This window comes from Amblyraja radiata, chromosome 26 (genome assembly GCF_010909765.2).
Source record: "Amblyraja radiata isolate CabotCenter1 chromosome 26, sAmbRad1.1.pri, whole genome shotgun sequence".
NCBI lineage: Eukaryota > Metazoa > Chordata > Chondrichthyes > Rajiformes > Rajidae > Amblyraja > Amblyraja radiata.
The window spans coordinates 10,990,037-11,009,598 of NC_045981.1; the positions used below are offsets into that span (position 1 = coordinate 10,990,037).

General features: G+C 40.4%; 1 protein-coding gene across 1 annotated transcript in view; it reads right to left on the bottom strand.

The window, feature by feature from the left end:
- The window catches only part of rptor (regulatory associated protein of MTOR complex 1), a 292,628-nt gene that overhangs the window by 174,549 nt on the left and 98,517 nt on the right, over window positions 1–19,562 (bottom strand). The window contains exon 7 of the mRNA XM_033044242.1: window positions 13,537–13,596. Within this exon, the coding sequence (XP_032900133.1) occupies window positions 13,537–13,596 (60 nt within the window). The remainder of the gene's footprint in view (window positions 1–13,536; window positions 13,597–19,562) is intronic.

Sequence of the window (19,562 nt, forward strand, 5' to 3'; positions counted from 1 at the left end):
AAAATATTTATCTGATAAATCACTTGGTTGAGGGACCTCCAAAATGCTATGAATGTAGGTGGATTTGTACAGCAGCAAAGGTCAACAAACAAGTGTTAAGATCTATGCTTTGCAAGGACTAATACCCGTGGAAACATTACAGGGACTAACTGCACAAAATGCTCGTCAGAGAAAGTTGTGATCAACATAGTCAATTAAAAATGATGGATTCCAACTAAACAACAGAAGTTCAAACTAAATTCAAACAAAAATAGTGCCGTGTTCTTCAGACTATTCCTTGATTGCCTTATTTTAGTTTTCTCACACAGAAAAGATGAAGATTTAGAAAGTCAACACAACACTGGATTCACTCCATTGTTGGCCATAATGGTTTGATTGTTAAGACACCGACAAAGAAACAGCACTTGTCCCTGACGATATAAACGTGATGTCGACCAAAACACGATAGGCTCCATAGTGTGGTTTCCTCTTTTTTAAATTGAGCTTGTATTTGGCACCCTTCTTCCGGGGATCTGTGGCATCCAGTAATGGTGATCCTTTGGGCTGGCAGAGCCAGCACAGATTCTAAATTTAACAAGATCACTGCAAAACCATAAGACATAGGAGCAGAATTAGGCCATTCGGCCCATCGAGTTTGCACTGCCTTTCGATCATGGCTGATCTATTTTTCCCTCTGAACCCTATTCTCCTGCCTTCTTCCCATAACCTTTGACACCCTTCCTAATCAAGGGCCGAACAATCTCTGCTCTAAAATACCCAATGACACGGTCTCCATAGTTGTCTGTGCCAATGAATTCCACCCTCTTGCAAAATAAATTCCTCCTCACCTCTATTGCAAAGGTATGTCCTTTTATTCTGAGGTTGTGCCCTCTGGTCCTAGATTCTCCCACTACTAGAAGCATCCACTTCCGCTCTGTCTAGGCCTTTCATTCAGACCCTCAAGATTGAGGATAGCTTGCTTACTCTTCATGTTTGTGAGCTGAGAGGCTTTGATGCTCTGGAAGTTGGTCTTGGACTTCAGTCTGTAATCCTTCACATGGATTTGGAGGAGTTTGCAGAGATATCTTTGGTGGCTTTTCATCAGTAACTTGAGGTGCTGTTGTGAGTGGTCAGCTTCATAGAGTAACACAGCATGGAAACGAGCCCTTTGCCTCAACTGTGCAGACCTAAATGATATCCTGAGCTGGTTCCATTGGCCCAAGTTTGACGTATATTCCACTATTTTTTCCCTTTCCATGAACCCGACCAAATAGTTTTTTAAACAATGAAACCAAATCCACCTCTCCCACATTCTCTGGCAGTTCGTTCCACATTTCATGTTCCTTCAGGCTCCTTCATTCCAAAGAAAACAGTCTCAGCTATCCGGTCTCTTAATCTTACTCAGTCCCTCCAGCCCCAGCAACATGCACATTTATCTTTACTGTGCCTTCTTTAGCTTTGTCACATCCTTCCTATAACACGGTGACCAGAACTGCACACAATGTTCCAGGTGCAGTCTCACCAATGTCTTGTACAGCAGTAGCATGACATCCTAACTCTTATACTCAATACAGTTGGATTTAGAGCCTCCCATACTTTATACAAGAGCACAAAATCAACTGATCAAATTGGGGATTAGATGTTTATCCAGATGACAGTTTCATTCAATGTTTTCGTCCAAATTGCCATGTTGGCAGCAACCTACGAAGACACTCTCAATTTATAATACTTTCTCAGTGACCACATAAACTATGAAGTGCACTTTAGTGATAAATCTCAGACCAACCACAAAATAAATCCCTTTTTAACCTACAATGCATATAATCTTTAGCTATTTGATTGCTGACCTAGTTTCAGGGGCTAATTACTGCAGTGGCAATGCATCTGGTCGTAAAGGATCACTTTCTGCTATTTTAAAGATGTTGAATAAGCCCTTCATACTGCCTGCTTTTCAGCTCATATTTTTGCAGTTTAATTTAGAGATACAGTATGGAAACAGGCCCTTCGACCCACCAAGTCCATGCCGACCAGCGATCCCTGTACACTAGCACTATCCTACACACTAGGGACAATTTACAATTTTTACCGAAGCCAATTAACCTACAAACCCGCACGTTTTTGGAGTGTGGGAGGAAACTGGAGCACCTGGAGAAAACCCACACGATCACAGGGAGAACGTACAAACTCCGTACAGGCAGCACCCAAGTCAGGATCGAACCTGGGTCTCTGCAGCTGTAATACCGCAACTACTGCTTGCCATCGTGCTGCACAGACTGGTTATATTCGAGACTGGTTCTGTTTCAACAGTTGAAATCTAGGAATCGCATAAGAGAAAAAGATTAAAATTGCCTGGGCCAAGTTTGAGGTCTTGGTTTTCAAACACTTTTCCTCATCTGGTGACCTAAAGAACAAATAGCAAACAGAAAGAGTGCAAGAGATCCAGCAACTTGCTAACGGCCATAAAATGTGTTCTTCATTGCTGGCATGACATCCACATCTACTACACCATATCTGGAGAAGTGTCTCGACCTGAAACGTCACCTATTCCTTTTCTCCAGAGATGTTGCCTGACCCACTGATTTACTCCAGCATTTTGTGTCGATCTCCCATATCGACTACACCCAACCCGAGTCCAAAACAGAGGAAAATTCTAACAGGATAGCTGGAAAACGTTGAAGATCTCAACTGCGTTGCTAACCATGACTGAAATGTCTTTGACTCGAGCCCGCAGCATCTTACCACCACTTCTGATCAACAAGTTATCAAAGTGGTCACGTGCCAACGAAAAAACAAGGCTTTGCCAAGACTGTATCTCCGCTGACGGTCTAAAACATGCTGATGAGGTACTTTAATTAGATCACCCCTTGGTGCTTTGTGGGCTTGTTATCAAATTGACATGAAGTAAAACAAAATGAATCAAAGCAAGCACCTGAATTGTCAAGGCTTAGAAGGCTAGCGAGCAAAATTGGGTAACCAGGATTACAGTTGGATGCAATGGTCAGCCTGGAAATGGTGGACCCAGGAACCTGTATTTGTACTGCTTTTCCCCATAACTCTATTGAGTAGATCAACAAATATTTGTGTCAAAGTACATCAGCCTCTTGGTGTAAAAAAAAATCAAGAGTAATGGGCCTGTCCCACTTACACGACTTTTTCAGCGACTGCCGGCACCCGTCATAGGTCGTTGCAAGTCGCTGAAAAATTTCAACATGTTGAAAATCCAGCGACGACCAGAAAGACGCGACGACCTATGACGGGTGCCGGCAGTCGCCGAAAAAGTCGTGTAAGTGAGACAGGCCCAAAAGATATTTAAACTGGGACGTTGTTTAACTGTGACTATTGAAACAAAGCAAACACACGGAGCAATAACATGAAAGGTTCTTGTTGCTAGATTGCAAATGGAAATTATTTTTAAATGATCTCTGGTTTACAGAGTGTAAAATCAGCAGAACAATTGTCGGAACTCAAATAACAAGCACTCAAGGTGCTTGAGTAACTCAGCAGCTCAGGTAACATCCCCGAAGAACATAGATGGGTGGTTCCAGGTCAGGTCCCTTATTCAGACTGAAGAAGAATCCTGACCCGTAACATCGCTATCTTTATTCTCCAGAGATGCTGCCTGTCACGCTGAGTTACTTGGAAACATAGAAAAATAGCTGCAGGAGTAGGTCATTCAGCCCTTCGAGCCAGCACCTCCATTCAATAAGATCATGGATGATCATACAAAATCAGTGCCCTGTTCCTGCTTTTCCCCCATATCCCTTTATTCCTTTAGCCCTAAGAGCTAAATCCAAGTTACTCAAGCATTTTGTGTCTACCTTCTGCAGTTCCTTGTTTCCACAAGGATTCACTGGTGTTTTTTGATTTGTTTTCTCTATTCCGTTTTTTTTTTAGTTTATCCAAACCCTCTTACAAGATGAAGAGGATTTGCATAAGTGTTCATATTCAAAGATTTGTGATGAAATCTGGATTAAACGATTTAAACATCATTTAACAAGGTACATAGCATAATTGCAGTGTATACAAACAGTCAGAATGAGCCATTTGTTTCCGTCTTTGAAAGTGACAAATGAGTAGAGTGTAACTTAGAGGAAATAACAATAGGCATTGAAATGCTTAAAACCTGTGCACTTGAAACCTGATGTACAAAGCCTCAGGAAAAGACTTGACTTGAAACAGCTAGAGAAAAATTGGAAAGCTTTTTGAAAGAGCCAGCATAGACACAACACTACAAAGAACCTCCTTTATAAATCTAAGATCACTAACTGTAGAAACAAACCTTAAATAAGTTATTCACCGATAATGACTGAACTCTAAAGATACCAGCAATTTCCTATTCATTCTATCAACTATCAACAACTAGAGAGTGGTCCTGAGCTACTACCTCCCTCATTGGAAACCCTCAAACTATCCTTAATTGGACTTTGTCTTGCACTAAATGTTATTTCCTTTATCATGTATCTGTACCTATTGCTGCACCTGTGGACCACAATACCTTGGCACACGTGAAACTAAACATTAGGCAGGGACTGAACTGCCGTTTTGCTTGCCTAAATATTTTGATGTTTACTGCAATCGCTGCATTCTAGGCCATGCACCAACAGCTGGAAGTGGTGCGAGCTAGGAGTGGTCAATACAAAAACTCATTTGATTATTGCAATTATAGACAAAACGAAGTAGCCCAAAGTAATCTATGAGGGAATTCTTATTAAACTGCCAGGATTTCTACTGATTTCATTATTTTGCAAGAAAGATGTACAATAAAATGTCTGAAGAAGAATCTCAACCTGAAACATCACATATTCCTCTTTTCCAGAGATGCTGCCTGTCCATCTGAGTTACTCCAGTATTTTGTGTCTATCTTCGGTACAAACCAGCATCTGCAGTTCCTTCCTGCAATGAAGTGCTGTTGCATCCAATTGATAACAGTCTTAAATCCAGAGCTAGTCTATGACTATGCCTGATTTCAACAATGTACTGTGATGGCAGATATCAAGGAACTGCAAATGATGGTTTACAAGAAAAAACACAAATTGCTGGAGTAACTCAGTGGGTTAGACAGCTTCTCAGGTGGACATGGACTAAGCAATGTTTAGGGTCGGGACCCTTTGGGTTTAGTTTACTTTGGTTTAGAGATACAGCACAGCAACAGACCCTTCGGCCCACTGAATCCGCGCTGACCAGCAACCCCTGTACACTAACCCTATCCTACACACTGGGGACTATTTACAACTATTTTTACCAAAGCCAATTAACCTACAAACCGAGACGTCTTTGGAGTGTGGGAGGAAACCAGAGCACCCAGGGAAAACCCATGTAATCACAGTGAGAACGTACAAACTCGTTACAGACAGCACCCATAGTCAGGATCAAACCCAAGTCTCTGGCGCTGTAAGGCAGCAACTACTGTTAATGGGGCCAGTAATTCAGAAGCTCAAGGATTGAAAACACAATCCAGACAACAACAAACATCTACATTCACCAATTATGTCGTAGGGGGCTGTTCAGAAAAACTCCAACAACCCATGTGGTACCTGCCAGGAATTGGCCCACAGGGCAGACCTGATGTATGATATTATCAATATTTTTCAAACAACTAGTGTAAGGAATGTAAACCGAAGAGAGATTAACTTGTAAATATGTTACATACCCAATTAAAGTTAAAATCTCAACCCAATTTCACCTGGTAATATATTAAAATTTAAATTCTGAAATATTTGAGTGAATTACAATCCACAAACATATTATTAGTTTTCTAAGATCATGAGTTTCTATAGCAGTAATTGCAAATAATGCGACATTAAAACCAAAATTATTTAGACTTCTTGGAGAAAAACATTATATTTTCAGGGAAAGACAAAAAGTGCTCGAGTAACTCAGCAGGTCAGGCAGCATCTCTGAAGTACATAGATACATGATGTTTTGGTTTGGGGCCCTTGTTCAGATCAGAAGAAGGGACCTGACCTGAAACATCACCTATCGACTGTAATATATTTATACATATTCATGTATATGTTAATGAGTTGGTGTTCAATATAAGCAGGGAATGTTGGGTAATAAAACTCTCTCTCGTGATCCAGGTTTTGTTGCCTTGAAAAACTTTCTGCAGTGTGTGTGCAGCCAGGATGACCTACAGTGGGCATGGTCGAACACCTGGAAATCCTTCAGCAAGTTCTCACACAACTGAACTGCCACAATGTCAAAATGCGACAAAGTAAAGGTGCATTTGCGCAGTCAGAGGTGGTCTACCTTGGACTCACAGTAGATGCCAACGGACTTCGCCCTGTGAAGGTGAAAGTTGAAGCAATAGTGAATGCTCCAAAACCCAACAATGTGTCAGAGCTACGATCGTTCCTTGGGATGGTGCAGTTCTATGCACGATTCCTTCCAGATTTAGCAACTGTGCTAAAACCACTACATCATCTGCTACACAAAGATGTGAAATGGACCTGGGGAAAGGAACAGCAACGTGCATTTGACATTTGCAAGGAATACTTGGCAATTGACAAACTCCTTGTTCACTACGATACGACACGCGCGATGAAACTTGCTTGTGATGCTTCAAGTTATGGTGTAGGTGCAATGATCTCCCATGTAATGAATGATGGACAGGAAAAGCCTATTGCTTTTGCATCCCGCACCCTATCACCCAATATCTATTATGCACAGATAGAAAAGGAAGCACTCAGCATCGTGTTCGGAATCAAGAAATTCCATCAGTTTCTTTTCGGCAGACCATTCACCCTAGTGACTGATCACAAGCCACTACAAGTAATGCTTGGTCCCAAGTCAGTTATATATTTCATGGCAGCATCAAGGATGCAGCGCTGGGCAATTTTGCTGTCCCAGTATGACTACAAGGTGGAGTACAGAAGCTCCAAGTGCAACGCAGTTGCAGATGCGTTGTCCCGGTTGCCCCATGAGAACTCTGACGTGGGAAGTGAGAACTCAATCTACACACTGCAACTTGTAGATGAAGACTTTCCAGTGACTGCAACAGCAATTGCAGCAGAAACAGAGAAAGACACTGTGCTGAAGTGGGTCTATGAACAGACATTGAACGGTTGGACTGAAATCGATAGTGGATTAAACTCAGTTCTGAACTCAGAGCTGAAGCCTTTCCATAATCGAAGCCATGAATTATCATGTGAGCAGGGATGCATTGTGGGGTTGCAGAGTGCTTGTACCAGAGTCTTTGAGAAACAAAATTATGAATGAACTTACTATTAACTTACTGAACATCCTGGCATAGTAAGCATGAAGTCAATTGCCAGACGTTTTGTGTATTGGCCTGTTATTGACAGTGACATCAAGTCACTGGTGAGCAAATATAGTATCTGCCAAAATTGCCGGAGTAAACCACCAAAAACACCACTGCAACCCTGGTCAAGGCCAAGTAGACCTTTTCAGAGAGTTCATGTAGATTTTTGTGAAAAGGATAATGATCACTTTCTGGTAGTAGTAGATAGTCATTCCAAATGGATTGAGGTTAAGCATATGGGGTCAAGCACTACTACTGAGTGTACCATAGATGAGTTGAGATCAATTTTTGCATGCCATGGTTTACCGGAAGAACTTGTTTCTGATAACGGCCTCAGTTTCGTTCAGAACGGTTCAAAGACTACTTCATGCAGCGGAATGGTGTAAAACACACACTTGTTCCATCCAGCCTCCAACGGGGCGGCGGAAAGGTTCGTTACGAGTTGTCAAATGCTCTCAATAAACAGGTTTTGCAGAGTAGTTCAAGGCTGAGCATGAAACATTGTTTGGCTAGTTTCTAGTACAGAACCACAAAACGGGTTACTCACCTGCAGAACTGTTGATGAAGAGAAGGCTAATAATATGCCCAAGTCTAGTTCAACTCAATTTGGCCTTGAGAGTTGAGCAAAAACAGTTAAGTTCAAAATGCTATTTTGACTCCCACAAAAAGGAGAGGCACTTCAAGCCAGATGAGCAGGTTCGTGTTTTCAGTCCTCCCAACAAGTCCAGTCGAGACAAATGGGGTGTTGGGAAAATAGTGGAAGTGTGTGGAACAAAAAGATACTTAGTTGAAGTTGGAGATAGGATCAAAAGTGTTCACGTTGATCAAATGATTCCAGCCAAAGATGAACCAAAAACTGAGCATGAAGTCCTAATCCCTGAGTTTGTATCTGCAAGTGAGTTGGAAGAGACCACTATGATTGAAACACAAAGTTCAGTTAGTACTGACAAAGAAACAGATTCCTCTGGTCAAAGTCAGGGTACTAAAACAGAGCCAAACAAGCCAACAGTTGAGTCAACACCTAAACCTGTTACACCTGTTACTGTTAGAAGATTAGGCAGGATCCATAAACCAGTAGTCAGATTAGGTTTGTAAGTTAAGTAACTCATTGTATAAGTAAAACAAAAATGTGTAGATATGTAAAATAAATATATTATATTTATCATTTTAAGATTTCATAAATATTGGTTTAAATCAAGTATCACAACAACAAAATTGTAACTGAGTACTTAGATTTAATACTTAAAAAAGGAGAGCAGCGTAATGTATTTATACATATTCATGTATAAGTTAATGAGTTGGTGTTCAATATAATCAGGGAATGTTGGGTAATAAAACTCTCTCTCGTGATCCAGGCAACCTGCGTGTAAGTTGTTATTCATTCCGCCGTCCGGAATATAACATCGATCCTTCTTAGTTTAGAGATACAGCGTGATTACAGGCCCTTCGGCCCACTGGGTCCGTGCCAACCAGCGGTCCCCACACATTAACACTATGCTACACCTACTAGGGTCAATTTTTACATTTACCAAGCCAATTAACCTACAAACTGGTACGTCTTTGGAGTGTGGGAGGAAATCAATGATCTCGGAGAAGACCCATGCAGGTCACGGGGAGAACATACAAACTCCGTACAGACAGCACCCATAGTTGGGAATTTACCCGGGTCTCTGGCGCTGCATTCGCTAGAAGGCAGCAACTCTACCACTGCGCCACCGTGACCACCCTGATCCAATCTGAGGAAGGTTCTCAACCAGAAACAACAGGGCGGCACGGTGGCACAGCGGTAAGTTGCTGCCTTACAGCGAATGCAGCGGCTGAGACCCAGGTTCGATCCCGACTCCGGGTGCTGTCTGTACAGAGTTTGTACGTTCTCCCCGTGACCTGCGTGGGTTTCCTCGGACATCTATGGTTTTCTCCCACACTCCAAAGGTGTACAGGTATGTTGGTAAATTGGATTGATAAATGTAAAAATTGTCCCTAATGTGTATAGGATAGTGTTAATATGCCGGGATCACTGGTCGGCGCAGATCCAGTGGGCCGAAGGGCCTGTTTCCACGCTGCATCTCTAAACTAAACTAAACACTTATCCCTATTCTCCAGAGATGCTGCCTGACCCACTGAGTCACTCCAGCGCTTTGTGTCTTTCCTTGGTACAACAGCAACTGCAGTTCCTTGTTTTTACATTATCACATTTTCAGGACTGATTACCTCAAAGAACCAACACTAGTTTAAAACACCTCAAGTCAGTTCAGTGCAACTGATTTTGTCTGATTCCTGAGAGAAAACTGTAAGAAGTACAGCCAGTAGGATATATCTGAATCATTGATAGTAACTTTGGGATTTTATGTTATGAGCTAAGCATGCATGAAAATCTCAAAGTTGCAGTCAAAAGATGTAACAACAGTAGATGGCAAATGTTTCACCATTACTGTAAAATTCAGACATCAAGAATACTGACTGTTGACATGGAAGAACTGTTCGGTCTTTGTTGAAAGATCACCTCGTGAAAACAATACAAAAACGTCAAGATTCTACCTGTTTTATCAATTAACATAAACAATTCAGAAAACTATAATTGGCCATCGTTTCCACGCTCAGGAAACTTAGGATATTTAAGAAAAACTTTTTCACCCAGAGAGATGTGAATCAGTGGAATTCTCTCCCACTGAAGGCAGTGGATGCCAGTTCACTGGATGTTTTCAAGAGACAGTTAGAATTAGCTCTTAGGGCTAAAGAAATCAAGGGGAAAAGCAGGAACGGGGTACTGATTTTAGATGATCGGCCATGATCATATTGAATGGTGGTGCTGGTTCGAAGGGCCGAATGGCCTATTCCTGCACCTATTTTCCTATGTTTCGATGTTTCTATGTTAACACACTTTTTTAGACTTTAGAGATACAGCGTGGAATCAGACCCTTCGGCCCACCGATTCCACGTCTACCAGCGATCTCCGTACACTAGCACCACAATATACACTAAGGACAATTTACAATTTTTACCGAAGCCAATTAACCTACAAACATGCACGTCTTTGTAGTGTGGGAGGAAACCAGAGCACCTGGAGAAAACCCCGCGGTCGCGGGGAGAACATGCAGACTCTGTACAGGCAGCACCCGTGGTCAGGATCGAACCTGGTTGCTCTAAGGCAGCGACTCTACGGTCGCACCACTGTTTCTCTTAATACTTCTCCCTTGCTCAGTGGTCAGGGGTTCCAACTGGTCCAGTTTTGTATTTTTTCATCTTAAATCATGGGGTAACCTTGCGTTTACCTGGGTTGAAATATAGTAACTCGCAAGATGTTGTATAACGTTAGTGGTAATTAGAAATCAGTTGAGGGCTTTGGGAATGACACGAAGCCAACTTCCCAATTGAAAACATCTTCACAATCCAGTTCAAAAGAATGAATTTGGACCACATATCTTGGCATTACTTCATCACATTCACAAAAAAAACAAATTGAAGGGATTAGATTCAATTTACATGGAATTATATTTTTAAATGAATATGTTAGCAAGACCATGTATAGCTTAAAATCAGTAATTTAAGGTTTGATTTTAGATTACTCAAGTAATTTACGTGGATTTATCAGGTCATTTATTTGAAAGTTATTTATTCACTTCCTACCATTCTTAGATCATTTATATAAAAGCCATATATAAATTAGCTGCAATAAGCTGCTCTAACACTGAGCCAAATCGATTTTTTTCAGTCGAGTAGAAGAATGCCAACAAATTGAATGGATCTTTCAGCAACTTATTTTCTAATATTCCCTGCAAGTGGTGTCATAATGGGATTTAATTTGCAAATAGACTTTTCATCGGTTTCATGGCGTTAAGAAAGATGGGACAATTACTGATTTGCAATTGTAGTATTAAAAATCAGTGCGTTGAGCATAAATGAATCATAAAACTAATTATTGTCCTTAATCACATGCATGCATCTAAATGTGTTGGTTATATTCATTTGGAATTGCAGTTATTTGTGAATAGAGAATGACAAACAGGGGGAAAGGGGGCTACTACAATTCAAATTGTTGGAATTAAATTGTGAGTTAATTAAATTGTTTAAAGCTTTCAAGTAAGCAGTGAAGGAGGCCGTTCAATCTGCCCTGCCAATTTAATGCTAATTCTGTTTCCACACAAATAAGTCAAAGTTCGTCCAACTGTTCATGAATCTTCCAGATTATATTATCTCTGTGGAAAAACATTTTCATTCCTGCTTTTGATCTTATTTATTTTACATATCTGATTTTTTAACTTTACAGATACAGCATCGGCCCACCGAGTCCGCGCCGACCAGTGATCCCCGTACACACTAACGCTATCCGACACACACTATGGCCAATTTACAATTATACCAAGCCAATTAATCTACAAACCTGTACATCTTTGGAGTGCGGGAGGAAACCGGAGATCCTAGAGAAAATCCACTCGGGTCACGGAGAGAATGTACAAACTCGGTACAGACAGCACCCGTAGTCAGAATCTAACCCGGGTCTCTGGTGCTGTAACACAATCTAACCCGGGTCTCTGGTGCTGTAACACAGCAACTCGACCGCTGCGCCACCATACGTGATAAATAGTTGCCAGACGAATCAGTTCTTCTCTGAAGTGATAGGCATGTGGTTTTCGGAAAGGGTTTAAGAAATGGGGATATCAGGGGCAGGGATGGGATTGGTGTTCCCAGGGAGAAATGCGATCTAGTAGGAGTTCACGGGTGAAATGGGTTAAGGCGCCGTGACATATTGGAAGTAGGGTAAAGACCGAGGGATTGCTTTAAGGAGTTGTCCATGGCTACAGCGGGTCCCCACAAAGCACCACATCAAAGAAAATGCCACGCAGAGTAAGACTGTGGTGCGTTGCACTCCGAGACATCTGTTCATATGTCCTGGAACTGGAGAGAGAGTGGCAAAGGCGGAACTCGACTGTGACTGACAACCCTAATTAGTTTGATAACTAAAAATAAAATTTCACAAATAATGTTTCATTCATATTTTCTATTTTATTTTAGTTGTTATATCTTTGCTTAAATTCCATAAAGCAAAATTTTAGTTTGAAATTTTTGGGTGGTGATTTGTGAATTCCACATGGGCGCATTTCCATAACCTGAACAATCGTAACACGGAACATAAATTTATCAACTGAAAATCCATTAGTTTAATAACTGACACTTTGAACTAATCCTATCCTTTCGTGTTTCCACATTCACATGTCTTTTAGTAAAAAATCATGGTCTGTTTTCTCCAATGTAGTGGCAAATGGAGAATAAAATGAATTATGATGTATGCAACTTAAACTTTATTAGCTTTCCATAATGCAGTTATCGTGGTAATATTGATGCCGAGATGGAAAATAATTGATTATTGAAATGGACGTAAAAGGCAGCAGGATTGAAAATACTCTCCATTTGTGATTAATTAAAATAAATAATTGGAGACAAGCAGGAATTAATATTTTTTCTGCCACAAGATTAAAATTATCTCCTGTTGTATGCCCAGTTTGTGTTAAAACTGTGATAAATGTTTTCGACAAATGTTCTGCACCACTGTAATGACTAGGAAAGTGCTACATTAACTGCAGGAATGCCTGGACTCACATTCTTAAACACGTGGAAAGATGAGAACCCAATTTTATCAAACAATCTTTGCTTACAGGCAACTGTCAATACTTGCAGACTTCACAAAGGGAGAGCATAATGCAGTGGTTTAACCTCATGAATTGAACGCTTTAAAATGTACAATTAAATCGTAAATATTAGCACATTATTTGCAATGAACTTTTTGTGGTATATAAAATGCCAAATTGTAAGCATATCAAACCATCTCGCAATTCAAATTTACACGCTAACTGAAAAACGATCAGCTCTTTCACACTTCAGAAGGTTCCAAACTAATATAAACAATGCAACAAAGAAAGACTTAAAATGCTGGAGTAACTCAACGGGTCAGACAACAAGCACATGGATAAGTGATATTTTGGGTCTGGCCCTTTCTTGTCCCGACTCGAAACGGCATCTATCCATGTTCTCCAGAGATGCTGTCTGACTGGCCGAGTTAATCGAGCACTTTATGCCTTTCTTTGGTATAAACCACCATCAGCAGTTACTTGTTATTTCAAACAGTGTAACGTTTATTGCGATGGCCATCTTTGTAGAGCGAGGAGGGATGAGGAGAAATGTTTTTAAGCAAATCTCTGACTTGGTGTTTTTGAAAAGCAAATCTCTGAAATGTTATGTTTTTGATTAATACCTTTCAAAATAAAGTAACATTTCAGGCCATTACATAATAAACTTACTTTTCTATCAAGTCCAGTGTTACACCAGGCACCAGCTTGGCACTCCTTTGCATACAGAACCTGCAAATAAGAAACATCAAGTTACCAATAGGAATGATCCAATCGCAACATTCAAACGAATAAAAGACTCATTAGATCGAGTAGATACAAAGAGTCTCTTGCCCACAGTAGGGTAATTGAGGACCAGAGGACATAGGTTTAAGGTGAAGGCAAAAAGATTTAATAGCAATCAAAGGGATACATTTTCACACAAAGGGTGGTGGGTGAATGGAACGAGCTGCTGGAGTAGGTAGTTGAGGCAGGACCTTTCGGAGTGAAAAAATCCAAGCCGGCATAGACTCAAAGGGATGCATGGCCTTTTGCTGAGTTGTAGGAACATAATGGGAAATGGGTTAATCCAGCTCGCCAAAATTTACATTACTTACTTTACATTCTATTGGTGGATTTTCAAAATGTTTTTGACCAAGTGCTACATAGTATGCAACTTTCTAATCAGAATCTATGGATTTGTCAGGTTTCAATTCAAGCAGGTTGGCCATACTCTCTTTGGAAGAATAAAGTAAGTAATGTTAATGCTTCTCCACGGTCGTGAGTTACTGGCCCCATCATTTGTGCCTCCAGTTCAAGAGGCTTGTTGTTCTCAAAGGTTGCGATCTTGAAGGGTTGAATTGCAAGTAGAAATCATATAAATGAGGATAGCTTAAATACTTATCTGGTTAAGGTCTTAAAGATTTTTAAATAAATTGATTGGTTAAAAATAAACTTTTACCAGTGGTTAAATCTCAGACAAGGGGACTTAAATCATTAATCCAAACTGTACAAGAAAGATATAAAAAATACTTCTTCAAAGAATGGCAGAAGTGAGGTATTCCCTACTGGAAATATTTCCTATTCAATAACCAAAAATCTGTAGCTTCCCTTTGCCCTGGTATTTTATTTAATTCACATGTTTAATCAATAATGTTTTATTATGAATATTTAATGTTTTATGTATCATTCTTAACTGTCACTATGTCATGTTGTCACTTGTGGGCGGAACACCAAGGCAAATTCCTTGTATGTGAATACTTGGCCAATAAACTTATTCATTCATTCATATTAGTTATTAACTCATAGAACTGGTGTGGAGGGATGGATAGCTTACTCCTGTTTTCACATCCTGAATGGGAAAGAACTTACAAAAAGAAAGTACAAATCTGTGGATGATTCAAATATGTGTGCAAATGTTTGGACATTTAATTTAAAAACCTACTTCCAAGAGATCCAGATATGACAGTGAACGGACACAAGGTGCTTAAATAACTCAGCGAGCCTGGTAGCATCCCTGGAGATCAAGGATAGGTGATGTTTCGGAGCAGGACCCTTCTTCAGGCCCTGGATCTAGCAGCGACAGTTAATGTTCACCACCAAGAGTCTAAACTTTGTGTAGGTGCTGCCCTGAGATGGCTAGAAGTCACTGTTTGGGAGATTTGTGAGAACAAGACCAAAAAGGTTCTATGTGGAGGACATGATTAAGTAACATTTCTTTAGGAGGGTCCCAACCCAAAATGCCACCTATCCATGTCTTCCAGAGATGCTGCCCGAGTTACTCCAGCACTTTGTATCTTTTTTGACCACTAGCATCTGCAGTTCCTTACATTTCTAAAACTCATATTCCCATCCCACGTCAGTGTGAACGATGCTGAAATCAATAATCAAATTACAAAAATAAACAATAAGAATATTACAGCAGCTCAACCCTTTTATCTTGCTATAAATGAGCAAATCCTCCATGTGTGGTATTCCAATATTAGCGTTAATATTTTGGTCAGTCTGATTACGCAAATTCTCTACTTTAAGACATTGTCAAGGTCAAATTAAGATGGACCAACGTGATTATTTTTCGTTGTTGACACTACCCGATGCACATATTTTCACGACAAAGTTGGACAAAGAAGTGCTGTGCTTGCACAAATATCGTCAGAACTATGAGCTTCAGCACTTTCACCGTTTAAAAAAATGCAAACAGACTAGCTCCTCACGCTGATACAGCATTGACATTCGTGCTAATGCTCATTATACAAGCAATTTAAAGTCTGGATTATTGGATTTCAAGGGGGAGTTGAAAAGCCTGTTTCGAAACAACAGACCCAATGCTGTGTGGTGTTTGCATGGAACTTTTCAATAAACCTAACCATGCAAAATTAATCTTAAACACCACAAGATCTCAATGATACAAACATTTTCATTCTGTGGGATTAATAGCTTGCATCATAGTTGTGGGATTTTTGGATGCATACATTCATAACTTTATATTATAGTGGCAGAATTAGGCCATTCGGCCCATCAAGTCTACTCCGTCATCCAATCATGGCTGATCTATGTTTCCCTCTCAACCACATTCTCCTGCATTCTCCCCATAAACCCTGACACCCGTACTAATCAAGAATTTATCAATCACCACTTTAAAAATATCCATTGATGTCCTCCACTGCCTGTGGTAATGAATTCCACAGATTCACCACCTTCTGACTAAAGAAATTCCTCGTCTCCTTTCTAAAGGAACGTCTTTTTATTCTGAGGATATGGCCTCTCCTCATCTACTCTATCCAGGTCTTTCACTATTCGATGTCTAATACACGTCAGGAGGTCCAGAGCTTCAGGTTAAGAGCCATTGTGTTTGAGGAGTTTTCACGACTTTGAGAGAGAGAAAGGACACAATGTGCTGAAATTTCTCAGCGGCTGAGGTGGCATCTCTAGAGGACATGGGTAGGTGGATATTTGTAAGGCAAAGAAGGGATAGATTAAGGTAGATATAGATAGATTCTTGATTAGTAAGTGTGTCAGGGGTTATAGGGAGAAGGCAGGAGAATGCAGTTAGGAGGGAGAGATAGGTCAGCCATGATTGAATGGCGGAGAAGATTCGATGGGCCAAATGGCCTAATTCTGCTCCTATGAACTTATGAACTTTGGTGATTGCTTCGGGTCAGATCAGACACTGAAGAAGTGTTCCAACCCGAAACGCCACCTATCCATGTTCTCCAGATATACGATGCCTGACCCTCTGAGATATTCCAACATTTTGAGTCTTTTTTTTGTCAACCATCATCTGCTGTTCTTTGTGTCATCATTATACTACTCTGAGCATGGATATGCACCATTTGAGCTGATGGACGTTTTAACAAGAGAAAATAAATCGGCTGATTCTTGAAGGTGACTTTCGCATACAACCAAAGAAAACATCTGAAGCTGTTCCAGATTGATTTTTCAACAGGACAATGTTGTGTTCCTGACAATTACACAGCACAAAAGAAATAATTCTGCTTTGAGTGTTGCCAAGGCCTTTTTAAGTACCCGGTAGCTGCAGTGCCCTCCACAATGTTTGGGACAAAGACCCATCATTTATTTATTTGCCTCTGTACTCCGCAATTTGAGATTTGTAATTAAATAAATCACATGTGGTTAAAGTGCACATTGTCAGATTTTATTAAAAGGTATTTTTATACATTTTGGTTTCACCATATAGAAATTACAGCTGTGTTTATACATAGTCCCCCCATTTCAGGGCACCATAATGTTTGGAACACATGGCTTCACAGGCGTTTGTAATTGCTCAGGTGTGTTTAATTGCCTCCTTAATGCAGGTATAAGAGAGCTCTCAGCACCTAGTCTTTCCTCCAGTCTTTCCATCACCAGTGTAAACGTTTATTGCAGTTTATCAACATGAGGACCAAAGTTGTGCCAATGAAAGTCAAATAAGCCAATATGAGACTGTGAAACAAGAATAAAACTGTTAGAGACATCAGCCAAACCTTAGGCTTACCAAAATCAACTGTTTGGAACATCATTAAGAAGAGAGTACTGGTGTGCTTACTTATCACAAAGGGATTGGCAGGCCAAGGAAGGCCTCCACAGCTGATGACAGAAGAATTCTCTCTATAATAAAGACAAATCCCCAAACACCTGTCCGTCAGATCAGAAACACTCTTCAGGAGTCAGGTGTGGATTTGACAATGACCAATGTCCGCAGAAGACCTCAAGAACAAAAATACAGAGGCTACACTGCAAGTTGCAAACCACTGGTTAGCCGCAAAAATAGGATGGCCGGGTTAGTTTGCCAAGAAGTACTTAAAAGAGCAACCACAGTTCTGGAAAAAAGGTCTTGTGGACAGCTGAGACGAAGATTAACTTATATCAGAGTGATGGCAAAAGCAAAGTATGGAGGAGAGAAGGAACTGTCCAAGATCCAAAGCATATCACCTCATCTGTGAAACACGATGATCTGGCCTGGGCATGTATGGCTGCTGAAGGTACTGGCTCACTTATGTTATTGATGATACTACTGCTGATGATAGTAGCACAATGAATTCTGAAATGTATAGATACATTCTATCTGCTCTAGTTCAAACAAATACCTTAAAATTCATTGGCCAGCAGTTCATTCTACAGCAAGACAATGATTCCAAACATCCTGCTAAAGCAACAAAAGAGTTTTTCAAAGCTAAAAAATGGTCAATTCTTGAGTGGCCAAGTCAATCACTCGATCTGAACCCAATTGAGCATACCTTCTATATGCTGAAGAGAAAACTGAAGGGGACTAGCCCCCAAAACAAGCATAAGCTAAAGATGGCTGCAATACAGGCCTGGCAGAGCATCACCAGAGAAGACACCCAGCAACTGGTGATGTCCATGAATCACAGACTTCAAGCAGTCATTGCATGCAAAGAGTATGAAACAAAATACTAAACATGACTACTTTCATTTACATTATACTGCTGTGTCCCAAACGTTATGGTGGCCTGAAATGTGTGCGGGGGGGGGGGGGGGGGGGGGGGGGGGGGTTATATATACATTTCTACATGTGAAACCAAAATGTATAAAAATGGCCTTTATTAAAATCTGACAATGCGCAATTTAACCACATATGATTTTTGTCTATTACAAATCTCAAATTGTGGAGTACAGAGGCAAATAAATAAATGATGGGTCTTTGTCCAAAACATTATGGAGGGCACTGTACCTTTTGAGGTTTTGCAATCATTCTTTTGCAACAGTTGTCTTGCTCAATGCAATGCAGGGATGCGGCTGACAGAAATTGACACGTGACCGTACAAAATAATAGTACATTTATGTCAATCGACTGAATAAATTATAGCAACACAGGACAACAGACTGGCACAGCTTGTAGAGTTGCTCCTGTCTCTCAGTGTTGGACGCTCTGATTTCAATCCTGACCACTGGTGCTGTGTGGAGTTTGCACATTCTTCGTATAACCAACATAGGTTTCTTCCAGTTTATCCTCACATCCATAAGATGTGGGTTGTTAGGTTATCTGATCATTGTATTTTGCCAAGTATGTGGGTGGATGGTAGAATTTTCTGGGGGAATTAGAAGCGCATGTGGGGGGAATCTAAAGTGGATAGAGAGCTGACACAAAAGGAGTCCCAAGCTGAAGCGTTGCCTAGCCATCTTAAAATGTTAAATATCTACGGTAAAAGCTTTTGTTCCATTGTAATAATAATGCTTACAGGTCCTAATGAATGAACTATCTAAATATTAGCACTAAAGTTAGACTGCTCTCAATGGACGTTATATTGAGTAAAGCATGCATGGCTAAAATAATAGAAATAAAGCCATCTTTAAGGCAAATTGCTTTTTTTTTAAATTGAATTAAAGTAACATTCAAAACCTAATATAAGGCAACTTGGTGGCTAAATTCAACTGTTGGACAAGCAGAGAAATGACATACTCGCATTTGTTCACATTAATGCAGGAAATTAAATTCTGGATACATTTTCTGAAGTTGCTTGTGCACATCATAACTGAGTCCTGAGTGGGAAATAAATACACTGACATCAACTACTGGTTAGGAATTAAAATTAACACTTTCAGCACAATCTGTATTCAGGGACATCTTTAACCTCTCCCTACTTTATTCCGTGGTTTCCACTGACTTCAAGACCATAATCATCCTTATTGGTGCCAAAGAAAAGCTGGGTCGTGTTCCTTCATGACCGTTGTCCACTGAATCACCAACATGAAAGGCC